At 37.7% G+C, this 20,890-nt stretch overlaps 1 protein-coding gene and 1 pseudogene across 3 annotated transcripts in view; one reads left to right on the top strand and one right to left on the bottom strand.

The window, feature by feature from the left end:
- Window positions 1-20,890, bottom strand: part of WDR49 (WD repeat domain 49) — a 160,191-nt gene that overhangs the window by 90,125 nt on the left and 49,176 nt on the right. For 2 of the 3 annotated variants that reach the window (XM_020878618.2, XM_070466464.1), the window contains exons 5-6: window positions 20,491-20,658; window positions 17,813-17,961 (exon numbers count right to left, since the gene is read on the bottom strand). The exons of the other annotated variant lie outside the window; for it this stretch is intronic. In XM_020878618.2, the coding sequence (XP_020734277.2) occupies window positions 17,813-17,961; window positions 20,491-20,658 (317 nt within the window). The remainder of the gene's footprint in view (window positions 1-17,812; window positions 17,962-20,490; window positions 20,659-20,890) is intronic. 3 annotated transcript variants of the gene reach the window in all.
- LOC110128073 (tubulin-specific chaperone E pseudogene) lies at window positions 2,426-4,181 on the top strand (annotated as a pseudogene).

The raw sequence follows: 20,890 nt of genomic DNA, 5'->3' as shown, positions 1-20,890 counted from the left end.
CTTCATACACCTTTTGTCCAGGGTAGATGACCCCAGTTCCTTCTAAATCATAGCATCATTTGTAGATCCCACTCCATCATGACAGTCTCTTGATTCTCTCCCTTTGTCTTTTTTTTTTTTTTTTTCACTTTCTCTCCAGGGAGGTTGGTCATCCAGGCTTTGATCACTTTTTAAAAAAATGCAATAAGATATGTCCATGGTGTAAAATCCAGTGGCATCAAAAGGCTTTTTTATCAATTCTTCCCTCTCAATCCCAAGTCCCCGTCCCCGCCTCCATCTCAGAGACAGCCTTCTTTGACTTTTTCTGAGTTATGGTTTTCTCCATAACACCAAATAATAGCTGTTTGTTGTGTATGCGTGCAAGCATGTGTGCCTGTGTGAATATAGCATATATTAATTGCACATTGAATGATACTCTCTTCTGAAAGAAATGCTTACTTACACTCCTAGTCTCCCTTTCTCATCCCATTGCCCAGTCTAAACATTGTAATTTTTAGTCCAATGCTTAGTCTAAACATCGAATGACACTCTCTTCTGAAAGAAATACTTACTTACACTCCTATTCTCCCTTTCTTATTCTGTTGCCCCAATCTAAGCATTGTATTTTTCAGTCTTAACTAAAAAATAGTTGTGTGAGTGTGTTAAATTGCTTCAGTTGTGTCTGATTCTTTGTGACGCTATGGACTGTAGCCTGCCAGGCTCCTCTGTACATGGGGATTCTCCAGGCAAGACTACTGGGGTGGGTTGCCATTCCCTCTTCCAGGAGATCTTCCCCACCCAGGGATCGAACCCATGTCTCCTGTGGCTCCTGAATTGCAGCTAGATTCTTTGCCACTGAGTCACCAGGGAAGCCCTAGTGTTGTTACGCTTTAAAATAATATACTTACACATTAATTAATGTACCATCAATAGAAGACAGTATATCTCTACTCACCAATATACAACATGAATAACTTAGGGTCCCCAAGGGTTTATTTAAGCAAAGGGCTCAGAATTGAGCCAATATTTCAGGTGTGTTCTAACCACTGTTACAGACACTATGACTTCTTTAAACACCCTATTTTTACATTAGCTGAATAAGCATTCCAACATGCATTTCCCTTACCTTGAGATCCTGACTGAGTAAAACTCTAAGTGTTATTCCCATGAATAAACAATCAAGGCAGACATCTACCATTCTACCTTTAAAAATCTGATGTTGTAAGCTAAAATTAGGATTTTTCTAATTTCAAAGTATAAGAATACAATTTTGAATCCTAATTACATTTTATTGATAACTCCTCCCTGATTTGTCCATGAATCCCATGGAATACAATAGATGGTAAATAGATATTTTCTTAATTTGTTGAAATCTGTGGTTCATCTAATAACTGTTTTTATCCAGCTCACTGATGAAAAATATTAGTTAGATAAGTCCAAAAATATAACATTTCCATAAACAAAGCTTGCCTCAACCTCTACATGGTTATTTACCCAATTGCAGATCTCATCTAATTCACAATAAAATGCTAAGAGGATTTTTCAAAAACCTTGCAGAAATGAGTATGTTTGATGTAAACTAAGATCATGGCATCCGGTCCCATTACTTCATGGCAAATAGATGGTGAAGCAGTGGAAACAGTGGCAGACTTTATTTTGGGGGGCTCCAAAATCACTGCAGATGGTGACTGCAGTCATGAAATTAAAAGACACTTACTCCTTGGAAGGAAAGTTATGACCAACCTAGACAGCATATTAAAAAGCAGAGACATTACTTTGTCAACAAAAGTCCGTCTAGTCAAGGCTATGGTTTTTCCAGCAGTCATGTATGGATGTGAGAGTTGAACTATGAAGAAAGCTGAGTGCCGAAAAATTAATGCTCTTAACTGTAGTGTTGGATAGGACTCTTGAGAGTCCCTTGGACTGCAAGGAGATCCAACCAGTCCATCCTAAAGGAAATCAGTCCTGGGTGTTCATTGGAAGGACTGATGTTGAAGCTGAAACTCCAATATTTTGGCCACCAGATGCAAAGAGCTGACTCATGTGAAAAGATCCTGATGCTGGGAAAGATTGAGGGCAGGAGGAGAAGGAGACAACAGAGGATGAGATGATTTGATGGCATCACTGACTCAGTGGACATGACTTTGTGCAAACTCCTGGAGTTGGTGGTGGACAGGGAGGCCTGGTGTGCTGTGGTTCATGGGGTTGCAAAGAGTCGGACATGAATGAGTGACTGAACTGAACTGATATATTGAGTAATGTATCCATGTACTAACATCTGTAACAAACTAAACTCCCAGATAAAAAGCATTACCAATCCTTCTAACCCCAAGACTATATGTTTATAAAAGTACATTGGGTTTTATTGGCAAGAATATTTTATTAAACAACTTATTCTAATTCTTAAACCTTATAATTTTTATTTAAAACATTCTGGGCTCAGACCACCCTGACTGGCTGCAGGCAGACCGCCTTGCTGTGAGCATGATCTCTAAGGTGGTCTCAGGCCAAGCCCCATCAAGAACCTCAGACTGATTGTGAGGCTTAGCTGTCTCATATTTTGGATTCTGGCTATGTTATAATGGACAGCACTTTGACATCAGATGTCATTGGTCGGAGGGTTGAAGTTAATGGGGAACATGCAACAGTGCGTTTTTCTGGCATTGTCCCTCCTGTAGCAGGACTCTGGTTAGGAGTAGAATGGGACAATCCTGAGCGGGGAAAGCACGATGGAAGCCATGAAGGGACTGTGTATTTTAAATGTAGGCACCCAACAGGCGGATCCTTTATTTGTCCAAACAAAGTAAACTTTGGAGTAGACTTTCTCATGGCAATTAAGAACCGCTGTGTGCTAGAAGATGAACCAAAGGAAGAGGAAACAGAGCAGATTGTTATAATTGGAAATAAACCTGTAGAAACAGTTGGTTTTGACTCTGTTATAAAACAGCAAAGTCAGCTGAGCAAGTTGCAAGACGTTTCTTTGAGGAACTGCGCAGTAAATGGTGCTGGTGACAAAGGAGGCATTGCCAAAGCGTGTCCTAATACTAGAAGCATCGATTTGTCCAAAAACCTGTTGTCATCATGGGAAGAAGTTATAGATATTGCCAATCAGCTCAAGCACCTGGAAGTCCTTAATCTCAGTGAAAATAAACTTACATTTCCCTCGAGCTCACCATCTCCAACCGGAACATTTTCTATGCTGAAGGTTTTAGTCCTTAACCGGACAGGAATAACATGGGCAGAATTGCTCTGCTGTGCCTCTGGCTGGCCTGTCCTTGAGAAACTGTACCTTGAGTCTAACAATATCGTCATTTCAGAAAGGCCAACTGATGTTCTACAGACAGTGAAGTTGTTAGACCTTTCCTCTAATCAATTAATTGATGAAAACCAGCTATTTCTCATAGCGTACCTGCCCAGATTAGAACAACTAATCCTCTCTGACATTGGAATTTCTTCTATACATTTTCCGGACGCTGGAATTGGGTGCAAAACCTCCATTTTCCTTCCTTGCAGTACCTTGCACTAAATGACAATCAGATAGCACAGGGGTCCTTTATGAATGAGCTGGATAAGTTGCAGAGTCTCACGCGCTGTCGTGCACGAGAAACCCCTTGACTGAAGGCAGCAAAGATGCCCAGACCACACGGCAGTTCATCATTGCCAGGATCAGTCAGCTGAGGACCCTGAACAAGTGTGTGATTGAACCAGAGGAGAGGCGTGGGGCTGAGCTCGATTACCGAAAAGCATTTGGAAATGAATGGAAAAAGACCGGTGGACATCAGGATCCAGAGAAGAACAGGCCAAACAAGGAATTTCTCGCAGCCCATCCTAGATACCAGGCACTCTGCCTCAAATATGGTGCACCTGAAGACGGGGAACTGAAAACACAACAACCATTTTTGCTCAAAAACCAGCTACTAATACTGAAGATAAAATATCCCAATCAACTTGATCAGAAAGTCACAGAGAAACAGCTGCCAGAATCCATGACAGTTCAAAAGGTGAAAGGCTTGCTGTCACGTCTCCTCAAAGTTCCTGTGTCAGAACTTCTGTTGTCCTACGAAAGTCCCAAAATGCTGGGCAAAGAGATTGAACTAGAAAATGACCTACAGTCATTACAGTTCTATTCTGTGGAAAATGGAGACTGTCTATTAGTGCGATGGTAACAGACAGCTAATAAAATTCAGAGGTTTGATAATGTATCATGACTGGGTTTCACTGAAAATAAATGACTTATTGGGACAATTCTTTCAAAAAAAAAAAAAGTTTACAACTTGCCCTAAGTATAGAATAGCTGTATTTTTCATAGAGAAGAAAACATTTCTAGGCATGTATGTAACAGCAATAATAAAGGCTTTGCACCTACAAAAAAAAAAAAAAAAACATTCTGGCAACTCTCCAGAAAAGGTTTATCCTCAAAAATGTAAATTCTATAAGAACTAAGACTTTAAAATATATTTCAAAGTGTTCTAAATATAATAGGAGGGATAAGTTATTATTTTGAATGTTTGAGTCACAAGATTAAACACATCTATATCACTCTCAAACTCTCATATAACTTAAAATAGTTATATCCTCATTGTTCAAAATCCTGTCTTATTTGGTATGGATTTGTTCCTAAAAAAGCTGAAATTAACTTTATTTCAGAAGAACTTCATTTTAGAAAAATAATATTGGGCAAGATTGAGTATAGATTAGCAATAACCCTACAGTATTAATGGACTATAATTTCCCCAGAATCATTTTCCACATGTTGTTCAAATCATTTATACTGACTTTAATATTTTGTTGACATTTAGTCACATTTAATTAAATGAAAAATTAAAAATAAATTAGTGATAACCTCTACCTATGACAGGTGAGTTCCTGCTATCAGCAATTAAAACTAGAGTTGCTTTTAAAAAATCATAATGTGTATCTTCATTAATTTTTCTTAAAATTAATTTTTACTTTTCTTCTTTCCCTCCTTCCATTGAAGAATGCTTAATTCTCATAATTAGTGATCCTACTAAGTTCCCTTCCATCTTTAGCTATCTAATTTTTCTTTCTGCTAACAATCAAAGCCAACAACATTTATATACCGTCATCAATGTACAAAACAGTGTTTCAGTTCTCCCAGAAATAATGTCATGGCATGTGACTTCCCATATGATTTTCAATTTTTCCTACACTTCCATAATCTATGCTAGTGATTCTTAATATTGACACTAGAAATACCAATGGTGTTTGAGAAAATGCTTATGTTTGGGCCCTTTTCCAAAACCAATTAAATCAGACTCTCTGAGGATGGGGCTCAAGCATGAGTTTTCTTTAATTTCCCAAGTATTTCCATTGTATTACACTTTAGCTTCTTGACTTTGTTTTAAGGTCAATGCTAGTCTCCTTGAACAAGGCCTTTTTCTCTCAGCTTAATCACTAATATCATGTGACTTGACTTTAAACCAGATAACTGTGCTCCCCTAATCAGCCTATATCTCTTTAATCATGAAAAATATCTCACATTAATTTTTTCTTTGCAAAATGCCACTTAAATAACTAGTTATTATTGAGAATTCTTGATTTTCCTCTTTTTATGTTCATGTTGACTTCTGGAAGAGAATTATGCCACATTTCAGAAAGGAGTATATTTAATATCATTTTCCATTCCAGATATCTTAGAGATGTTTCCTTTATTCTTAGTAGGGAAAATAAAGAACTGGACAAACACCCAGGCTTAAAAATTATCATTGAGTAAACAATTATTTTTTAATTTATATTTTCCATAAATTCTCATCTAAACTGTACTTTCTATTTTCATCACAATACCTGAGAACTTGTGATGCTTGTCCAAACAAGACTTACTAAGTCTAGTCCTTGAAATGATTTATACACAGCTCTTTGTTTTATCTCCCTTTTTACAGTATTAGAGGAATAAATATCCAAGCTTGTGATTTTATATCAAGGCCGAATTTAGCTTTTCACATAATGATGAAGACATCTTTCTACTTAATCTTTATCTTGTTACTGTTTAATAATGCAGGATTATGAAAGCAAATCCCTTACAAATCATAACTAGCACTAGAAATCAAAGATGGAGACTCCAGATATCCTGATCTTCATTTTAATACTACTCAGGTCTGTCAGTTTAGGTGTATTATATTACCTTTCCATTTCCTCACCTTTATACAGAATGGGCCCCTGCCAGCTTTGAAATTCTGCCAATTTTTTTTGAATGTACTGAAATTGCTCAATCCATTATCTATACGTTCCAAAATAACAAAATGGAAGCAGTTTCAAGAAGGGGTATTGTGAAAATTGGGTTAAAGAAATGTGTCTAATTTTACTGAGGAATTTCTTCCTGCTCCCTGCTAGAGATGGGCAGAATCATTTCACACAGGCGTAACAAAACTATAGAGTTTGCAACCCCATGGACCATAGCCCGCCAGGCTCCTCTGTCCATGCGACTTCCCAGGCAAGAATACAGGAGTGGGTTTCCATGCCCTCCTCCTGCATCTTCCGGACCCAGGGATCGAACCCGCATCTCCTGTGGCTTGGGCATTGCAGGTGGATTCTTTATAGCCAAGCCACTGGGGAAGCCTAATAAAACTATAATGTATAAATAAACAAAACTTTTTTATCCTATAAATATTAGATTTCTTAAGTGGGTAACTTCATGGAAGGGTGGGTGCACAAATAGATGTATGGATGGATATAGAATCTGTTTTCAGTGCACTTTTTAAAACCAAATCAGTATTATTTACATATTGGCAACACGTTCAAATTTAATTCAAAGTGGTTAGGGGAAAAACTGTAAAGTTTCCTAATAATGATAGAAAAGTGAGAAAAACATAGAAGACAGACCCCAGACAACTGTATCTAAATGAGACTTGTTTGACTGTATCAAACATTTGCTACTAAATCCTGCCATCCTGCAGGGCATAGATATAAAATGACAATAAGAAAGAGAGAGAGAGAGAGAATATAGCACTAGGAGATTTTGAAGACGGCAGTGCAGCTGCTAAACTCTCCAGGATAATCCACAAAAATGGATAGCCTGCTTGCAGATAATAGGATAACAGGGACTGAGGGCATTGGCTCTTCTGAATATACCTTTATGTATTAACAAGTCTATTTATTTAGAATTTAAGCCTTGGGATAATCCACAAAGGCATAATCAGTGAACGTTTAGAAGCAATTTTGTTTGACATGATATATACTAGCAAAAGTATTCTACTGAACACCTCAGTTAGTGTTTTTATCTTTAAGTCATATAACAGATCTACTTTTAAGAAATATTTTTGCCATTTTTTCCCCCAGGATGAGATCTAATTTAAGATATTAGTCGGAAATTAAAACCTCTTGTGCTATTCACTCTTAAATTGTTACCATAGCCATTATCATCTTTTTTTTTTTTTTCCATCTTTTTCAATAAAAAGGAGAGAAGACATACAGCTCTAAGACACAGATTTCTATTGTGTGTCTGTTCGGTATTCTATCACTGACCTTGAAAAAGTCAAAATGCTTCTTAACACTATGAATTGTTTTGAAAAAAAACTCACTAATTTCCCAGTTCAAGTTTGCCAATAAATTTAACTAACATCAACATTTTGTTTCAAAAGCTTTTTTTTTTTTTTTTTTTAGAACAAAAGTTCATTTGGAGGATTTTTAAATTTCAGTTAAATTGATTTTTTTGGCTATTATCATTACTCACATAACACTGAAAAACATAACAGGGTTTTTTTCCCCAGGCTTTAAACAGAAGTTTTCAAACTTTGTGTTTCAAAGATTATTGTCTCTTTTTTTTTCCCAATTATTTTTATTAGTTGGAGGCTAATTACTTTACAATATTGTAGTGGTTTTTGCCATACATTGACATGAATCAGCCATGGATTTACATGTGTTCCCCATCCCGATCCCCCCTCCCACCTCCCTCCCCATCCCATCCCTCTGGGTCTTCCCAGTGCACCAGCCCCGAGCACTTGTCTCATGCATCCAACCTGGGCTGGTGATCTGTTTCACACTTGATAATATACGTTTCGATGTTGTTCTCTCAGATCATCCCACCCTCGCCTTCTGCCATAGAGTCCAAAAGTCTGTTTTATACATCTGTGTCTCTTTTTCTGTCTTGCATATAGGTTTATCATTACTATCTTTCTAAATTCCATATATATGCGTTAGTATACTGTATTGGTGTTTATCTTTCTGACTTACTTCACTCTGTATAATGGGCTTCAATTTTATCCATCTCATAGGAACTTATTCAAATGTATTCTTTTTAGTGGCTGAGTAATATTCCACTGTGTATATGTACCACAGCTTCCTTATCCATTCGTCTGCTGATGGGCATCTAGGTTGCTTCCATGTCCTGGCTATTATAAACAGTGCTGTGATGAACATTGGGGTGCACGTGTCTCTTTCAGATCTGGTTTCCTTGGTGTGTATGCCCAGGAGTAGGATTGCTGGGTCATATGGCAGTTCTATTTCCAGTTTTTTAAGGAATCTCCACACTGTTCTCCATAGTGGCTGTACTAGTTTGCATTCCCACCAAAAATGTAAGAGGGTTCCCTTTTCTCCACACCCTCTCCAGCAACTGTCTCTTTTTTATCTCACAAAATAAACATAAACACTTTAAACTTCTTTCTTTTTTTAAGTTCAATATTTGTACTAACAACCTTTTTGAAGAAAGTAAGTGAAAACCAATTAAAATAAGGGAACTCTGGTTCAAGTATCACTGCAGACTAGGATTTTGTAGGGGGCTTTCCTACTTCAGAGAAAAACAGCTCTGACTAAAACATAATTTCTGTCGCCTTGCTGGATCTTCAGGGATTGGGGACAATCTCCACAGGTCCAAAAGAAGAAAGAGGTATAAGAAGCAAACTTAATATGGAGACAATGAACAGTAGGCATACATGAAGAGACTATAAGCAGGAGACTAAGCCTTGGACCCGCAGGACAACGGAGGCATTGAAGCAAGATTGTTCAATTAAAAGGACAACGAAAAAGGAAAATGCAGTAGCCTCAGGACAATAGCTTTCTTTATTTCTATATTGCAGAAACAAACACAAATCTTCTCTGGAGGAAAGCATTTTCGATTTCATTCTTCAGAATGTCTATAGTTTAGCAACAACCAAAAATGAGGTAACAATAAATGATAACCAGACATAAAAAGGAAACATGTCACCATGTGGGAGAACACAAGAACAGCAAATATCAAATTTGGTTCTCCAGTGACTCCAGGTATTAAAATTATCTGATAAGAAAATGCAGTAATTAACATGAAATTAAAGAGCTAAAAGTCAAAATCCCCCATATGAACAAACAACAAAAGAGTATACGCAAGTAACAGGCAGTTAAAAAATGTTTTAGAAAAAAAAATTGTTACATTTAAAAACTAAATGCATAGGTTATACAGAAAGTGGGCACATCCCATTATAAACACCCCCATAAAAGTCAAGACTATGACAAGATGCTTTCTGAAATGTGGAGGAAAAACCTCAACAAGGAATGAAAACTTAGTGTACAATTATTCTGGAAAGACCATTAAAAGAATCAATAAGCAAAATACAGAATATGTTTTCTCAATATTTTAATCATGTTCAAATTGAAGGGAAATACAACTTAAAAATTAATGTAATTTTTCATGGAACATGAATACTGATCCTAACATTTACTTAGAAAGATAAAATGCCAGTTCAGTTCAGTTCAGTCACTCAGTTGTGTCTGGCTCTTTGCGACCCCATGAACCGCAGCATGCCAGGCCTCCCTGTGCATCACCAACTCCTGGAGTTTACCCAGACTCATGTCCTTTGAGTCGGTGATACCATCCAACCATCTCATCCTCTGTCGTCCCCTTCTCCTCCTGCCTTCAATCTTTCCTAGCATCAGGGTCTTTTCAAATGCATCAGCTCTTCGCATCAGGTGGCCAAAGTATTGGAGTTTCAGCTTCAACATCAGTCCTTCCAATGAAAATTCAAGACTGATCTTTAGGATGGACTGGTTAGATCTCCTTGCAGTCCAAGGGACTCTCGAGAATCTTCCCCAACACCACTGTTCAAAATGATCAATTCTTTGACTCTCAGCTTTCTTTATAGTCCAACTCTCATATCCATACATGACTACTGGAAAAACCATAGCCTTGACTAGATGGACCTTTGTTGACAAAGTAATGTCTCTGCTTTTTAATATGCTGTCTAAGTTGGTTATAACTTTCCTTCCAAGCAGTAAGCATCTTTTAATCTCATGGCTGCATCCAACATCTGCAGTGATTTTGGAGCCCCCCAAAATAAAGTCTCTCACTGTTTCCACAGTTTCCCCATCTATTTGCCATGAAGTGATGGAACCAGATGCCATGATCTTAGTTTTCTGAATGTTAAGCTTTAAGCCAATCTTTTCACTCTCCTCTTTCACTTTCATCAAGAGGCTTTTTAGTTCTTCACTTTCTGCCATAAGGGTGGTGTCATCTGCATATCTGAGGTTATTGATATGTCTCCTGGCAATCTCGATTCCAGCTTGTGCTTCATCCAGCCCAGCGTTTCTCATGATGTACTCTGCATAGAAGTTAAATAAGTATGGTGACAATATACCACCTCGATATACTCCTTTTCCTATTTGGAACCAGTTTGTTGTTCCATGTCCAGTTCTAACTGTTGCTTCCTGACCTGCATACAGGTTTCTCAAGAGGCAGGTCAGGTGGTCTGGTATTCCCATCTCTTGAAGAGTTTTCCACAGTTTATTGTGATCCACACAGTCAATTATTGGCATAATCAATAAAGCAGAAATAGATGTTTTTCTGGAACTCTCTTGCTTTTTTGATGATCCAGAGGATGTTGGCAATTTGATCTCTCGTTCCTCTGCCTTTTCTAAAACCAGCTGGAACATCTGGAAGTTCACAGATCATGTATTGTGGAAGCCTGGCTTGGAGAATTTTGAGCACTACTTTACTAGTGTGTGAGATGAGTGAAATTGTGGGGTAGTTTGAGCATTCTTTGGCATTGCCTTTCTTTAGGATTGGAATGCCAGAGGGTTGTTAAAATTAAAATAGTAAAACAGAAGTAGGAATTTCTCTGCCAGCTATCATAGCATATAAAAAAACTATGCTGGTTAAAACGGTGGTATATGCACGCAAGAAAAGACAAATAGACTAATGGAAAGAATAAAGAATCCAGAAACAAATTCGTGTATACATGGAAATTCAAATAATAACAATGGAATTTGAAACCAGTGAGTGAAAGTGAAGTCACTCAGTTGTATCGGACTCTTTTCAACCCCATGGACTATAACCTGCCAGGCTCCTCCATCCATGGGATTTTCTAGGCAAGAATACTAGAATGGTTGTCATGTTCTTCTTCAGGGTATCTTCCAGACCCAAGGATTGAACCTGGATCTCCCACGCTGCAGGCAGACTCTTTATCATCTGAGCCAGCAGGGAACAAATTATTCAAAGCAATTATTCAAAACCACTTGGCTACCCATTTGTAGAACAAAAAATTTTACACAAAAATAAACTGCAAAATTAAATGCAAAAAAATCCAAGAATAGAAAAATTAGCTGAAACCAAAGAACACCTCTATAAATATGAGGTGCGGAACACATTCTTAAGCTAGATACAAAATCCAGAGCTATAAAGAAAATCATTTCTTAGACTCAGTTTTGCAAAAATTGAAAACTTTTGAATGATAAAAATCACATAAACAGATCTTCCTTGGTGATCCTGCGGTTAAGAATCTGCCTTGCAATGCAGGGGACACTGGCTCAATCCCTGGCCTGGGAAGATCCCACATGTGGAGTAACAGCTAAGCTAAGTTGAAGCCTGAGCATGCTAGATCCTGTGCCCTTAACAAGAGAAGCCAGTGCAAGAAGAGGCCCTCACACTGCAAACTGAGAAAGCCTGCAGGCAGCAATGAAGATCCAGCACAGCCAATACATACATAGATAAAATAATTTTTTAAACTCACATGAAGAAAGTTAAAAGAAGTATGCTTGAAAGAGGCAAAATACTTGCATCATATGTAATAAGAGATAATCAATATATTTTTCAAGCTACAACTACTGATAGTAGCTCTGAGTTCAGTTAATAAGATAAAGAATTTAAAGGGCAGCAGAAGAGACACAGACATAGGGAAGAGACTTGTGCACACAGTGGGAGAAGGAGAGGATAGGATGAATTGAAAAAGCAGCACTGAAATATATACATTACCATATATAAAACAGATAGCCAGTGGGAATTTGCTATGTGACACAGGAAGCTCAAGTTGGTGCTCAATGACAGCCTAAAGGGGTGGGATGGTGTGGGAGGGTTCAAGAGAGAGGGGACATGTGTATACCTATGGCTGATTCATGTTGATGTAAGGCAGAAACCAATCCAACATTTTAAAGCAATTATCCTCCAATTAAAAATAAAGTTTTTAAAATCATGAAAAAAAAAAAGGACATGGTCAGATAATGCACCATAAAAAAAATCAAAATATAAATGGTCAGTAAATAATTGAAGAAATTCATTCTAATTTTTTGTCCATTAGATTCGCAAAAGAATGAGCACATTAATGGTATCTGTCATTACCAAAAGATCGTCTCACGTGGCAGAGTGGTAAAGAATCCACTTGCCAATGCTGGAGACACAAGAGGTGAGGGTTCGATCCCTGAATCAGGAGGATCCCTTGGAGTAGGAAATGGCTATCCACACCGGTATATTTGCCTGAAAAATTCCATGGAAAAAGGAGCCTAGAGGGCTACAGCCCATGGAGTCTCAAAGAGTCGGATATGACTGAGCACACAACACACACACACACATCTACCAAGAGAGCAGGGAAACAAACACCTTTCCACATCTCTGACGAATATACCAATTGGTACAATAATTCTGGATCTAAATCGTTAAGAATTGAATCCCTGTTGGCCCAATAGCATCATTTCTAGAAATTCATCTCTAGGAACATATCACAAAGAAATCAACTTATGTGGTCTTAAAGATGTGTATATGCATGTGTGTGTAGCTGTCATAGCTAGTTAGACACAGTATCTCTTATAATCAACATGTGACTGAATAATTAAGGTTGACCATCCATACTATGAATCATTATGCAGCAGGTAAAAAAATCAGGTATATGTACACTCATAATGAAAGATCTGCAGGAGATATTGTTTAGGGAAAAGGAAGTGGCAGAAAATTATAAATCACGTGAGGCCATTTATATAAAAGCAATAATAAATAGTACTTTGAATTGGTATAACACATAAGATGGTACATAAATAAATTATGACACCACCACATATTATAATGCAATTTGTCAATACTATAATATGTAAGTATATGATAAAAATGTGAGACTATACCGATCGAGTGTTAATAATAGCTATTTCTTGGAAGAGGAATTGATTTTAAGAGGGGTGAAGAAAAGGAATATTTACTTCGTTCTGACTTACTTCCTCATTTGCAATTTCTACAAAAGAACATTAATCTGTTTACTTCCACAATTTAAACAAAATGAAACTGGCTTTGTCTCTAGGTGGAGAGAGGAAATTTGAGGAGAAAGGGTATGCAGGAGAGAAAGGAAGACCGATAGGTAAGAGCTAGTCACCAGTACAAGAGCCTTTGTATTTTCCTTCCCAACCTTGGGACCACGGTCTAGAAACCACACCCTGGAAAAAAAATCAAAATCTCAAACAAAAGATTAAGTTACAAACTGATCTGATTCTGGTGGCCAAGTCAGGATGAGCAGCCTAAGAGAGGAGTTAGGAGCAATAGAAAAGCCTAATCAGATTCCCTGGTTGGAACGTCAACCCCCAGCAGAGGTATTTCCCAGAGGCTTTGAAAATCCTTTTACTTCCCATGGTGATTCCTCCTCTAAATGACCAAGTTATTGGTTCCCAGCAGGGCCATGCCATCTATCACTGATTACCATTTTATGAGACAATTTAGGACTCAGAAACAAAATGCAATTGGACTACTGCTTAGTATAATATTAAATTCTACAGATAAATTTATTGTTTAATCATCACTGGAAAGCACAATAGAGCAGTTTTCCAAAAAAGAATTGAAGTCTCAGGTCATTATTGGAGGAAGTTATTTAGATCTAAATTGCTTTGATCTGAAAATCCTCTAATTAGCAATTCATAGGCCAAAATATGATTCAATCAAAGACTTTTTGAAAATAGAATGCTTTCTTTCATTTTCCCCATTCCCTAAATTAACCCTAGTCCTATAAAATATCCAGAAGAATTTTATGACAATAAAGCCAAGATTAACCTGGTAGCTGAAAACCCTGTTGTTTGTTGTGCAGACATTCAGGCTAAGATTATTATACATTTATCGAAGTGAAATGGATTTAGACTAATGTGAAAGACAGCATGACAAGCTTTATTACAATGCAATGATTCAAAAGTCAAAGCAAAAATAGGATGATAAAATTGCCTTGAAAGAGACCAGGCAGTCTTAACATTGATGATAGCTATACACAATTAATTCTGACTCTAAGAACATTTTTCTCCACTTGCATCTAAAGGTATACCACATTTCAGGGAATTCTGTAATGATAAAATATCTGTTATTTCCTTCATACTTAGCTCTGATAAAGATCTGCTTACTTAACGAAAATTTATTAAGGACCTGCCATGTGTATGGTGGGCTTCTCTCGGGGCTTAGTGTAGAGAATCTGCCTAAAATGCAGGAGACACAGATTCGATCCCTGGGTCAGGAAGATGCCCTGGAGAAGAAAATGGCAACCCACTCCAGTATTCTTGTCTGGGAAATCCCATGGACAGAGGAGACTGGCAGGCTACAGTACACAGGGTCACAGGGTCAGACACGACTTAGCGACTAAATAAACAACAACAATACACATCAATAAAAAAAATTCAAAGAAATAAATTCAACAAATAATCTTTGCCTTTAAGCCCTCAAAATCTAGTGAAAGATACAATATACATATACAACCTTCAAGTATACTTGTCAGATTGTGTGAAATTCAATAATGGAAGTTAGAGCTAAAAGATCTTAGGAAATAGAACAACTAAATAAGACTAAGGCATCAGAAAAGTTTTCATTCTGGGTTTCTTTGCTACTTGATATTCACAGTAATAGGTCTTCACTTAAAACTGTCAACAAATAATCACTGAACAAATACTGCAAGGTGTGAGGCACTATGACTGATACCAATACACAAGCTGAAAAGATACGACCCAGCTTAAGACCGCAAACTAACAACTTCAGTACAATGGAATACATGCTCTAAGAAGGGCCACAGGTGTAATGGGAGTGCAGAGAAATGAACACCTAGGTCTGCTTGAAAGACTCCAAAAAAGTCTGAAACTTCAAGGATAGATAGGTTTTTGGCAGTCGAGCATGGAGGAGAAGGAACGGAAGACAGAGAGCAAGCATGTAGCAGAACCATGAGGCGGCACGGTGGGAACGAAGTGTGATGTGGCTGCAACATCAAATGAACAAAAGAGAAAAGCAGGAACTGGTCTGGGGAAGAGCTTTATATAAAAGCTGAAGAATTTTAGAGCTGATATTTAAAATGAGGGCAAGAGAAGATGCTGAAGAATTTTTCTTACAAACCACTTAATTAGCAGGATGGAGGCCAGACTGAAATGAGCCCAGTCTGCAAGAAGAAAGACATGTTAGGAAAACTCTGCCATGGTTTGGATGAGATAGTTCAAAAGAAGATGAGATTTTGGATTAGAGCAGTGGCAGATGGGAGAGAGGTGAAGCTGATGAATATATTTGATGGCAGTGGCAATCAACTGGAACTGGTAGTTCAGTGGTGAAGGAGATTTACAGTCTGATACATAATATACTAAAATAAGCAAGTTTGGCAGGACTTATGCATCAGCTCAGTTCAGTCATGGGCTGCAGCACGTCAGGCCTCCCTGTCCATCACCAACTCCCGGTACTTGCTCAAACTCATGTCCATTGAGTCAGTGATGCCACCCAAACATCTCATCCTCTGTTGCCCCCTTCTCCTCCTGCCTTCAATCTTTCCCAGCATCAGGGTCTTTTCCAAAGGGTCTTTTCCAGCTCCTCGCATCAAGTGTCCAAAATATTGGAGCTTCAGCTTTAGCATCAGCCCTTCCAATGAATATTTAGGACTGATTTCCTTTAGGATGGACTGGTTGGATCTCCTTACAGTCCGAGGGACTCTCACGAGTCTTCTCCAATGCCACAGTTCAAAAGCATCAATTCTTCAGCCCTCAGCTTTCTTTATAGTTCAGCTCTCACATCCATACATAACTACTGGAAAAACCATAGCCTTGACTAGATGGACCTTTGTTGGCAAAGTAATGTCTCTGCTTTTTAATATGCTGTCTAGGTTGGTCATATCTTTTCTTCCAAGGAGCAAGCATCTGTTAATTTCATGGCAGCTGTCACCATCTGCAGTGATTTTGGAGCCCCCCAAAAATAAAGTCTCTCACTATTTCCATTGTTTCCCCTTATGCAAGGTGAGGCTAAGGAATTGAGGTGAATTTCTATTTTTTTTCTATTTGATTTGCATATATACATGCATCACTTCAGAATAAAATTAAAAGTCCAAGTCACTGAAAAACTCTCAAACGCTATCCCCAGTAAGTCTATAGCCTATCTGTGTTCTCCTCACAATCAGGTTTCTTGAAATCTATTGCATGTTTACTGGATCTATGTCAGGCATTATGTAAAACAGAAGCTTTACAGGGAAATAAATGATGAGATTATTAGATAAAAAATTTACCTGGGAGATATGAGTAGTAAATAACGTGGTCAGGATATAACCCAGACTACCTGATTCTGGTACAATGTTTTTGCCACCCTATATAGAATATGTATCAATATCATCAAATAGAATGGACAGACCTATTTAACTGAAATTTCTTAATGTAATACTCTGCAGATTAACTTTGATTTTTAACTTACTGAGACTCTTCAATAGCAAAGCAACACTGGTTCATTGTGTCTATTCCATATTTTTTCATTTGAATGTAATTGCTTTATAGTGTTGTGTTGGTTTCTGCTGCACAACAATGTGAATCAGCTGTGTATATATATATATATATATATATATATATATACACACACACACACACACACTTACACACACACATATGTCCTTTTCCTCTTGGCTTTCGCCCCCACCCTTCCATTCAAGCCCCTCTAGGTCATCACAGAGGACAGATGTGTTTTACACCAGCTTCCCACTGCATACATGCTAAGTCACTTCAGTCATGCCCGACTCTGTGTGACCCTATAGACTGCAGCCTGCCAGGCTCCTCTCTCCATGGGATTCTCCAGGCAAGAATACTGGAGTGGGTTGCACTGCCCTCCTCAAGGGGATCTTCCTGACCCAGGGATCGAACCCACATCTCTTACATCTACCTGCATTGGCAGGTGGGTTCTTTACCACTAGCACCAACTAGCTATCTATTTTACACAAGGTAGTGCATATATGTGTATGCTACACTCAATTCATCCCATCCCCTCTGACCCCCACTGTGTCCCCAAGTCCATTCTCTACATCTGTGATTCCATTCATCCATATCTTATCTGTGTAACATTTATCATTCCCATTTCTGGTTTTTTTTATTGGATTAATGAATACTTTGGAAACTTTTAAAACAACCCATCAAAAGCTCAATAATAAGGATTTAATCTATGAGTACATGGTTTGAAAAATTTTTTTAATGAAATAACTCATCCAGTTGTCCAGGACTATCCTAAATTATCATCAATATCTTTTTTTTAAAATATAGATTTCCAAACCATAGTAGTAAGTCACTATATTTTAAAAATCTATACCATCTCTAAGAGGAATTTCAAACCAAAGATAGATTTGGGTAGGAACTGAGGAGGCAGGACTAAATAAACTGAATGTACACTGTCACTTACTTTATCTCTGGAGAAGCTGAAAAGTTGTTTTCTTGAAGCAAAGAACTGGACAGCTATCACACTGGCTGAGTGACCCCAAAGGACACCAACCGGCTTAGAGACAAAATAGGGGTTCCAAAGGCAAACTTTACTGTCAATGCCAGCAGTTGCTAATCAGAATTAGAAAGAAAGAAAAAAGGTTTTAATAATAGGAATACCCCCCAACACTTTCTTTTTGAAATGAGTATATCACATACTGTATCACCACAGGCTGATAAAAGCCTTCTCAGCACTAATGCACCGTTGTTTTGAAGGAAGGAAAATTCTATCATTGTGCAACAGCCCAGGCTAATAGGGCATGAGTTCTATCACTGGAAGTAGTTGAAATGGGTGTAGGGGAGATGGGTCTGCATGGATAAAAGGACAAAAGTTTCTTTAAAAGGCACCAGCAGCCCAAGCAGGAGGACAGAAAATTCTTCCTCCTGGTCCCAGTATTTCCTTCTCCAGCCTACACAGCCTAGGAATGCAGATCATATTAAAGTTATCTCAGGAGTAAGAGAGAACTAAAACAATATTTAAAGTTTCCAAATTAATGAAAAAGTATAAGGAAATCAATTATTTTTCACTGTCATGTAAATAATGGAGAATTTCTAAGCAAATGAGCAGCAGAAATACATGTTTGACCTGCTCTATTGAGAGAATAAGGTGTTTTTTTTTTTTTTAATGCAAATTAATCATATTCAGGGAGTGCATCAGAAACTGGGAGCACAGTGTTTGTGCTTTTTCAGTTCTGAGGAAATTCAGCGGAGCCCTCTCTGCTATTCCCATGCTTAGGGCCAACTGCAGAGCTGAACTTATTCACATTTATGGAGTCGCCGTAAATGTCAGACCCCTATTTGGATTAATAGCCCAGGGTTACAGAAATAAGAGGAACTGAATGTACTTTCATTTCAAGTCTTTACCCCATAGTATGAAATTAGTAAGTGATAAATTTTACCCTGAGTATTACTGTATACAGTAACATGTAATTCCAGCACTGGGCCAGGTACATGGTAGAGATCCGTACAGAGGAGCTGAAATAATAATGAATCAATGCGCTGGTTGATATTTGAGTCCTTTTAAGCCCAATTCACTAACTCCTCCAGCTTTCTTTAATAAATCTACAATCCTCCTTGAAAGTTTGCTGTTTGCATATCCCTGACTTCAAAGTCAGTCTCTTTTACCATGAATGGCAGCTATGATTGTTGGGAATTTTAGAGATTCAGCCCCTTAGCTGATATCAATACTCTTTATATGAATGACAACTTTTGAAAGAGCGTCAATAAGACCCCTTCTGTAGACCATGTGTAACTACCTATTCATTCTCTGTAACTACCCTATCAATGTTTAAAATAACACCTCACTTTTCGTATTTGAACTAATATCATATAAATCAAATTATCAGCTTTCAACATGCCTAAAATTTATTTAAATAGGCAACACCTGAAAATCTTTATTGCTTATATCCTCAGCTAAAATTTACATAGAAAAAAAGAGCTCTTCTCTAAAGGTCCTTCAACAGAGGAGTGGATAAAGATGTGGCATGTATATACAGTGGAACATTTCTCAACCATAAAAGGAATGAAATTGTGCCATTTGCAGACCTAGAGGCTATCATACAGAGTAGAGTAAGTCAAAAAGAAAAAATATATATTGTATATATTAACACATATATGTGGACTCTAGAAAAATGATATAGATGAACTCATTTGCAAAGCATAAATAGAGACACAGATGCAGAGAAGAAATGTATGGACAGCAAATGGGGAAGGAGAGTGTGGAATGAACTGGGAGACTTGGAATGACATGTATACATATATACTTTGTGTAAGATGATAGATAACTAACAAGAAACTACTGCATAGCAGAGGGAACTTGACTCAATGCTCTACGGTGATCTAAATGGGAAGAAAATCCAAAGAAGAGGGGATACACCTATATGTTATAGATAATTCATTTTGCTATACAGCAGAAACTAACACAATATTGTAAAGCAAATGTACCCCCAGTAAAAATTTACTTTAAAAATAAATTCCCTTAGTATGCTAAAGGACAAGTCTGAAAATTTTCAAAAAGCATCAGAAGCTATATTCTGAGAGGTGATTAGAAAGTGTTCTACATTTTACATTTCTCTAGTGAGTGTATGTGTGTATGTGCACATGAACAAGGAAAATGATGCATCTGGATAGAGTGAGTGAGTGATAGTCACTCAGCCGTGTCCAACTCTTTGCAACCCCATGGACTGTGGCCTGCCAGGCTCCTCTGTCCATGGGACTCTCCAGGCAAGAATACTGGAGTGGGTAGCCATCTCTTTCTCCATTGTTTGGGTTGAGCATTTGGTTATGCTAAGAAGATGGCAGAGGGCAGACACTGCACAAACAGTGTTCTTTCTCTATGTCATTTTACATTCCCCACCAATTCTGAGAAAAAGGCTCATTAAAGCATTAGAGTACTTTCTCATATTTTCACCCCAAAGTAGTTCATATATGCTATACATCTTAATGCATCATTATCAGACATTTTCGGGTAATAAAATGTGAGCTGCTCGAGCTGGTCTCTCTGGCAATAAAAGCAACAAGGTGAAGAGGCCCCTTGCATGCAAATATGCATCACACACTATTCAGGAGTCTCTCATAGTTATCATGATTTATTTTACATACCAATTAAATTGAGCTGAGAGTGGTAATCAAAAGCATGAATGCCCTGGGCAATGTTGAAAGATGTCATTTTAAGATGCTTTTTAGATTTCTCTCTCCAGGCCAGCACCACAGTGTTTGTATTGTTGGTTGTACTGGAAATAATAGCATCTAAAGATGCATTGTAAGTAACTGAGTAAAGAAAAAAGAAAAAAAATCTTTAGTTGATTTCTCACAAGACACAGGCAGAATAATATTATTTTAATACATGAAGTTAAAAATTAAATTCATATTATGATGATACAACCTGACACTTAGAAAACACCTCACTAACCCCTTCTCCCACCAAAAAACAGAGTGAGAACTTACAAAAAAAATCTGCAATCAGACTTTTCTTCCACCCCAAGGAGAGCTTAAAAGTTTT

The sequence above is a fragment of the Odocoileus virginianus genome, chromosome 4, assembly GCF_023699985.2.
Source record: "Odocoileus virginianus isolate 20LAN1187 ecotype Illinois chromosome 4, Ovbor_1.2, whole genome shotgun sequence".
NCBI lineage: Eukaryota > Metazoa > Chordata > Mammalia > Artiodactyla > Cervidae > Odocoileus > Odocoileus virginianus.
The sequence above is the reverse complement of the archived record's forward strand: the minus strand, read 5'-3'. Positions and strand labels throughout refer to the sequence as shown.